Source organism: Larimichthys crocea, chromosome VI, assembly GCF_000972845.2.
Source record: "Larimichthys crocea isolate SSNF chromosome VI, L_crocea_2.0, whole genome shotgun sequence".
Lineage (NCBI taxonomy): Eukaryota > Metazoa > Chordata > Actinopteri > Sciaenidae > Larimichthys > Larimichthys crocea.
The window spans coordinates 1,353,604-1,362,147 of record NC_040016.1 but is presented as its reverse complement, the minus strand read 5'-3'; the positions used below and the strand labels follow the sequence as shown (position 1 = coordinate 1,362,147).

The window sequence follows — 8,544 nt, the reverse complement described above, 5'->3', positions numbered from 1 at the left end:
TATTTTGATGTTCACTAATGCTGACATAGATGCACATCACAGACTACAAAACCAAGCAGGAAGTGAGCAGTGAAAAAGTGACACAGCACTGCCCCCATGTGAGATCTCAGTGTGGAAATTTCATCTTGCTGCTAAAACCCGCCTTAGGTTAAAACTCGTGTTCTCCCCTTTCTTTCATTTATCACAACAATAATGAGAGTGAGATGCAGATTAGTTCTCAGATTCATTTTATTCAGATGTGTTTGATGTTACTTGCTAGAACATTCATCAGCTATGTTGCTAAGAATGTTTCTACAAAATAAATCTGGTTTCAACATTGTTTTATAGTGAAGGCAAGGAAAGGCAAAACCAAACAGGAAAACATTTGTCAGAGCACTAAAAAGAGCCAGCCAGTGTAAATGTAAACTATAAACATGTTAAATCATACAAACATAACTTTTTTGTATTTTTCCAGTGATCAGATTTGGTCAGTGATTGGCTCTTCTTAGCACTCAAATGTACAAACAGTGCACTACAGTACAAAAAGTATCCAAGCTGACAGTACAGAGTACATTTTGTTAAATGTTTTCCATGCTCACTTTTAACACTATCTTCACCTTTTGTCTTTGATGTTATTGCAAAGAAAAAAACAAAAATATGACCTTCAGAAACTCTCAGATTTTAGGGACATTCAGCTCTCTTGTTGAACGTGAATACCAGTATTGTGTGGCACCATGCAGGGATACAAATTTAGATCTAATTCAAGAGTTTCTGAAGGGAAAGAGGGATGGCTCTCCTTTTTAATAGGCTCTCCTGACTGACTGGACTGAGGACTTGGTGATAGTAGAACCGCCGCCATAACCACCACCATAGCCGCCGCTACTGTAGCTGCCGCTACTGTAGCCGCTGCTTCCACCATAGCCAAATCCAGCGCTGGACTGCAATCCTGGAACAAAACAAAAAACAGGTAAGTGTTAATATAGATCCATCTATCTCTCTGTGGTTTGTTGGTTGAGGTATCACTTATGATGGTGATATATAGGATCTGAAACTTACCACCTCCGCTGCTCTGCTGCACATGGATGGTTGCATTGGAGCCTCCGCTGGCGAGTCTGAAAGTGGAATAATTTAGTAATTCATTCAGAATTTAGGCTAATGTTGCAGCTATGAAGCTACATTAAGTGTTGAAATTTATCCCACCTGGTCTCCTCTCCTTCCAGCAGTTTCCTGTATGTGGCAATTTCGATGTCCAGGGCCAGCTTGACATTCATCAGCTCCTGGTATTCGCGCACCTGGCGGGCCATGTCCTGCTTGGCTCTCTGCAGAGCATCCTCCAGATCCTTGATGCGGAGCTTGGCATCCTTCACTGCCAGCTCACCACGCTCCTCAGCCTCTGCGATCTGAGCCTCAAGGCTGGCCCTCTGTTGAAATTGATGTCACAGATTGTTAAATACGTGAAAATCCTCTTTAAAAATATCATCCATCAGAGGTTCTAGAAATATACCTGTGACTTGACAGCCTCAATCTCATTCTGAAGACGGGCGATCATGCGGTTCAGCTCAGCAATCTCAGCCTTGGTTGTGCGCAGGTCATCACCATACTGTCCAGCAGAGGACTGCATCTCCTCATACTATAACAAAAAGGTGTATCAGAACATGATCCTGAATGGATAGGCTGTGTTGCTAGCATGGCAAAGACACAGGGGATGAACCTCACTCACCTTCTGTTTGTACCAGGTCTCTGCCTCAGCCTTGCTGCGGTTGGCAATGTCCTCATACTGAGCGCGCACTTCAGCCACAATAGAGTCCATGTCCAGGTTACGGCTGTTGTCCATCTCCACAATGACGGAGGTGTCCTTGATCTGGCCCTGCAGCTCACGAAGCTCCTACAGAACCAATGTGGTTGATCATCAGCTTTAGCTCATAGTTATAGTATAGTGTAGTAGGCTGAATGAAACATTATAGATACATACAGCCTCATAGACGGCCCTGAGGAAGTTGATCTCATCCTGAAGAGCATCAACTCTGGCTTCCAGCTCCACCTTGTTCATGTAGGCAGCATCGACATCCTAAAAAAACAATCATGTACAAACAGGCAGTGTTATAACTGGCCACATTGTATTGATCCCCAGGATTGAAAAAAATGTAATTTTGTCATATTTGCACCTTCTTCAGGAGCACAAACTCATTCTCTGCAGCTGCACGTTTGTTGATTTCATCCTCGTACCTGTTGAAACACAAGGCAATGCTTTAGTGCATCTTCTCGCTATATCAGGTATATGTTATAAGTAGTACTCATATCATACAAACACTCACTTCCTCTTGAAGTCCTCAACCATGCCCTGCATGTTCCTCAGCTCTCCCTCCAGCTTGACCTTCTCATTGCCCAGCCCATCGAGCTGTCTGCGCAGGTTGGCAATGTAGGCCTCGAACATGCCATCGATGTTGGAGCGGGTGGTGGTCTGGTCCTGCAGGAGGCTCCATTTGGTCTCCAGCATCTTGTTCTGCTGCTCCAGGAAACGAACCTGTGGAGATACAAAACCAGGGAGAACTGTCATTGTCATTTAATAGATAATAAATGAGGTTTGGCTGGTCATCAACTCTTTAGTGCTCCTCCTGAATTGTTTTTGAGCCAAATAGTTATTTAAAAAATATTTTAAAGGAATGATGCAAAAGGAATTTGAAGGGCGTCGCCTTTATCATCCTTACCTTAACCCACATGACTGATTAGATAGCTACATATCTGAATTGCCACACCCTAGTTGCAACAATGATGTGTGTAATTGTAAGCTGCAAAAGGGAACTCTTGAGCCTTTTAAAGTTCATAGAAGACAAATCTTCCATTCTTAGTTCTTAAAACAAAAAATAGAATATATTCTATTCAGATTTTTCACCAGCATGTGTATGTGGCTTTATGTGCTTCACCTATTATGTCTCTTCTTTGGCTATGACTCATCCTGCATGCTCTGTTGCACTATGAAGGCCACACAGTCAGTTCAGCCATAAAAAAAACTAGGTGTGGCAGATAAACCGCAGAAGACAAAGCAGTGAGGTAACACGGGATGAGTGCTTTGTTTTGTGAGTTTTTGTGCCAACTTATTCCATTTTTTTTTTAAAGCGCCATATAGCTTGTATGCAAGTATCAATACAAATGTCCCATGTTTGTATAAAAAGCAAGTGAAAGTTGGATTTATTGCTCTGGACTTAGCATTTGTCTCATTGCCAGTAACAACCAGGTGATAGGTGCAACGTGCAAATAACAGACTTTGGACTCTGTGAGCATAGTGCCAATAGATCCTTATTTTTTCTGCTAGTATCCCAGCTATAAGATGGGTGAGTCAGTGCAATTTAATCCCCACCCATGTTTAGATAGAGGCCGCCACAGAATCACACAGCGCTACAGTCGAATTGTAACCTTGGGTACATTTTGGATGGGAATTTTTATAAGCTTTCCTGTTTCCATAGGCGGTTACTCATTGATGGATACAACATCACACAGATAAGATTCACAGCACTGTTGCTTTGTCAGCTTTGTCAGTTTCTGTGTTTGCATCTTGTGAGCAGTGCTCAGCAGTTTCATTAAACATCTAACAGCAGATTACTGTTACTGTACTATAAACTAAGGTTTTAACTTTTAAGTAATTTCTCTTTGATTACAGGTTAAAGGGCGACATAAGACAAATCACTTTCAACAGCTGTTTAAGTAAATGTTGCCCAGCGATAGCCTGCAGGTCATCAATACTAAGATAATGAGGCCTATATTGTACATAGAGCACACAGGAACCAACCTTGTCAATGAAAGAGGCGAAGCGGTTGTTGAGGGTCTTGATCTGATCCTTCTCCTGGGTGCGGACGGCCTGGATGGTGGGGTCAATTTCCAGGTTCAGAGGGGCCAGCAGGCTCTGGTTGACTTGGACAGCTGTGATCGGTGGAGCGATGTAGCCTTGGCTTCCAGAAGAGAAGCCACCACTGAAGCTGGACCCACCACCCATTGAAGACATTCCATAGCTAAAACCACCAGAAGCAGGACCAGAGCCAACACCACTGATGGTGGTTCTTTTTACAGAGTAGCTGCTTGGCCCTCCAAAGGTCCTCCTGGTGCTGCCAGAACTCTGGACGGACATTGCTTTTCTTGTGTAAGACATGGTAAGGCTGTTGTCAACTCTGGGCGGAGAACTGAAGATGTGCAGGATTCAAAAGGAGAGCCAAATCCCTCTGAGTGTCTGACTGCAGCCTGTGCCTGCTTTTATGGCTGTGCAGAGCAAAGGGGAGGTCCTCTTCAGCCACTTCAACCTCTACTCTCACTTTTGCTGTCCAACCTCCCCTCCACCTCAGTCTACACGCCTCTGGCTCTCAATGACAGGAGTGGCCGATCCTGTAAAACAGGTAGGGAGGGAATGTTGGAAGATAAGCCACGACACACCCTGCACTAGAACAAGCTAAAGAGGGGGAAAGAGCCAGAGGTAAAGAAGTGGAGTGAAAATGTAGTTATGTAAGTAAAAAAAGAACCTGTATAACTCCTTTAGTCTGCTTAGTGGTCACAGGGGAGTAAAAAAATACTTTTTATTAACCCAACAAATGCCTTATTTAGTGTACTAGTTTCACAGCAGGTTTGAACATAAACCATGTTTCAGCATTTAGAACATATAGGCTCCAGGCCCAGTAGGACCCTGATGAGGATAAGCGGTTGCTTTTAAAATAAGTGTTCCTTTAGTTTCAAATTGTCAAGTTCAAATTGTTAGTTTAAGTCACTATGTTTTCAGTTGCAGTACCTAACCTGAGCATCCAGGCTGCAGTGCATAGACGTCAATACTAGTTGTGCAAAAATACTTAAAAAAAAGACTAGTATGAAAAGAAATTAGCTAAAGTTATATATATTTTCACTTCACTCCTTACACACACACTTGCTCTCCCCACTCCTCATAGTGTAGAATGGGCATGGGTTTGACTTCCTTCCTCAAACAGATCAAGATAAAATGTAAACAGAATAAGTCTACAACCGTCTACATGGTTATTGCTTATTAGTGTTCTGCAGTTTATTTTCATTCATTATACTGTTTCTTCATACATAAAGCTACAATTAGAGAATCACACAAGATAAATAAACTCGAACAATACAACACATACTGTAACAAACACATAAAAGGTACACTCAATCATTCTCAAGTTGCACAAAAAAACTCTGACTCTGACTCTCTAAGTATAATGTGTATAACTTTCCATCAGTCTGCACAGACATTTATACACAAATCCTTATCACATCTGCTGTATGCTGACAGACATATGACCAGTGGGGAGGAGTTACCACATACTTTAACTGACTAACTAGCATTTCCATGTTACACACTGCTTCATTGTACTTTTCATCCACTGTATTCCAAAGGGAACCATAGCTGTGTCTATTCAACTGCAAAATAATATATAGACATAATAAATAATAACATATAATCGTCCAGGCTGAAATCAATTAATATAACATTTCTTGTTGTTGTTTGAACTGTATTATTTCTTAAATAACCTAATAATATATAAAGTAGTTAATTAGTTGACCTTAACCAGCTTACATCTTTAATTCGCTGCTTATGTGTTAATGCATGCATACTAATAATCAGGAAATATAATACTAATAATAAGCCACTGTAAAGAGGCCATTCTGTGTAATGAGTACTTTTGATACCCATGTACATGTTGCTGCTAATGACAATCAATTAACGTTGTTTTGAATGTTTGGTGTTGTTGCTACTTTTATTTATGTAATGATTTTTATTTAGGATTTTTGACACTGTCTACGTATCCTTAAAACTGTAAATAGTCAGTATACTATATACAATATACTATAAATTAAGATATTTTACTTAATGCCTTATAGTAGTAGTAGTGCCTACTTTCCCAACATCCCTAATTATTTCAAGTAGAATCTGAATAAATGCATTTTTGTGTCGTCATCATCACATTATTGTTACTTTATTCTTTTCAGTAGTAAATCTAATTTCAAAATCAGCAGCGTATTGTGAGAGTGCAGTATCCTGAACAGATGCTGAACTGCAGGGGGAAATCTGCATATTGAATGATTAATACATTACCAAAAACACAACCTGTTCTACATTAAACAGCTCAACTACTGACATGCAGAGTCAGATTGAGTGTATACCCCCCCTAACCTGTATGGTTAGGGGGGGTATACACCTGTATGGTTAGGTGGGGTATATAACTATGCACAAAATCTAATACTGAGATCCTAAGTAGATATGCAGGTAGACCTGATTATTCATGCTTTTAGGCAAGACCACACCAAAAACCTGTCTTTCAGAATTTTTTTTCAGTGTACCTTTTTTTTCAGTGTAACTTGTGAAATAAGAAATGACATCTTAAAAGCAAAAGGTTCAATTCACAAGCAACGAAAAGACACAATGCTCAACTCAGAACACATCAGGTTTTTACTGCTACAGCATTACTTGGTCTGGTATGGTCAGTTTATCATGGCCAGCTAATGTTAGCTGTAGGTAAATATTACTTTACTGAGCTAGTTAATTTTATAGCTCTTCTCCACTTGTGCTACTATCATATCAGCTTAACATTTCACATTTAGATACTGTATTAGATACAGTATTTCAGTACCAACAGAAGTTGGTGTTGAAATAAAGTTAGATTGTCTTGCTGTGATCACTTTAATCTTTGATCATACATGCACATATTTACTGCACATTCTACTAGTATAAGTTGACATGAATGGACTTACATATAAGTCTCGCAATCTATAAACTTTTCTTTTGACCATTCATGTGTTCTTGCTGCCCACTGCAGCTAAAATGTACTTTATCTTATTAATATTAACAAAATGTATGTTCAAACTTGAAAGAGTGCTCTATCTTATATCTGGTCCCATAAAATGGTCACAATACCGAATAAAACTGCACAAAACAGATGCCTCATAATCATTCCAGCTGTAAGTGAATAAAACAATGTTCTTGCATGAACAACAACAGTGCTCATTTGTACTCAAATAATCAAAAAATACATTCACCTCTAAACATTTAGACTAACTTTGGCTCTGTCTTGCATATTTTTACTGTATTCCAGACATTTTAAGCCACATGCATCATTCTAGTCAACATAAGACTAGAGATTAACTTAGAGTAATACAAACAAAGAGCTAAACTACAGGCATAAAGTATAAAGATTATTTAACCAAATGCCTAAGGCAAAGTCTCATGAAAGTCATGCTGTAACAGAGAACAAAAGAAATGTCCTAAATGTTGCCAGAAAGTTGCCACACAAAATCACATGCTTCAGGCAGAGTATAATGCATTCTGTTTCTGTTTGTTGGAGCGTCTTCTGGGGAAAGAAATCTCACACATGAATCAGTGATTTGCATTATAGATGTAATGGTTGTTTTCCCACTCAGTATGTTTCACCACACCTAGTTGTTCCATACTCAGACACTACCGTACTTGTTTCTTCCTTCTGCACCTTTGGTTTAGGTGAGGCCTGCATTCTTTTTCATTCTTCCCCAACTTTTCACATGCACATGCCTTTAATTTCTACCATGGTGTGGAACTTTACTCTAAAGCTCAAATCTCTGCTGTCCAGTAGGTATTTGGAGAAAATTTATGTGCTAGTTTTGCTTCCTAATAACTCTTCTTTGCTTTGTTGAACTCTGAATGGAGCCACATACACACTCAGGTGCAGACACCTGTATCTCTCAAACTACTTTTTCATGCTGTGCTAGATTTTAACATCAATGCACCATGCAAATGCTGTTAATGTGCGCCACATGATGTCAACAAATCACAACCACACAACAATATTAACAAATAACAAACAGTGTAAGGCCAACAGCTGGCTGGAACCCTCTTATTACTGAGATGTTTGATAAAAAGAGTGGTGAGATTTCATTAGAATTGAATGGAGGACAGGAATCCACCTTACAATCGCTTTGCTGATGTAATCATTGTGAGCTTTGTCTATTCTTGTCTAAATGTCATCAGACGTAACAGTTCAAACTCACAACTCAAGCCTGGTCAAGTCTGGATTATATGAAGCAACTTAACATGCTAAACTTCCTTCTTTAAGCTAAAGTTTGTGTTACCAGATGTGTGAGATGATGGTGTGCATGTCTTTGTGTAGGTTTATAAATCTTAAGTAATCATTTAAAATGCCATATGTGTCAGAAGGCAGGGCAGGGTTAGGGTTATTAGTTCATGCACTGTGGAACAATACTGCATCCCTCTGTTAATATGTTTGCCTTATTTCTTATGGGAATGTGAACTGTCTTAAAGCAGTTGTCTAGCATGTAAAATAGTGGCAGTCATTTGCTTATATATGAAAAGAAAATTACGCACATATGAAAAGAAAACAACATAATTTCCAAGAAAGCCAATCAATAAAAAATCTTGTACTAAAGTGAAGAAATGCTGCAGATCAACTTTTATTCATGGTACAAAAGCTCCTTACATACATATCAAAGTGTTTGAACCCTGTGTCGCTCCCTAGCCAGTGGGGATGTAAAAGCCAGTTTTCTACATACTGGTCCCAAGCCCAGGAAAAAAACATTTGGTGTAAAAAG

The 8,544-nt window shown here is 39.6% G+C and overlaps 1 protein-coding gene across 1 annotated transcript; it reads right to left on the bottom strand.

Moving 5' to 3' along the window:
* Nucleotides 1-210: 210 nt before the first annotated feature.
* LOC104936998 (keratin, type II cytoskeletal 8) lies at nt 211-4,213 on the bottom strand. Its single transcript, XM_010753150.3, has 9 exons — nt 3,767-4,213; nt 2,295-2,503; nt 2,145-2,205; nt 1,952-2,047; nt 1,700-1,864; nt 1,484-1,609; nt 1,180-1,400; nt 1,036-1,091; nt 211-925 (listed from the first exon to the last, which is right to left on the bottom strand). Exons 1-9 carry the CDS (start codon nt 4,121-4,123, stop codon nt 780-782), a joined length of 1,437 nt encoding a protein of 478 aa, XP_010751452.1. The 5' UTR covers nt 4,124-4,213; the 3' UTR covers nt 211-779.
* Nucleotides 4,214-8,544: the final 4,331 nt, after the last annotated feature.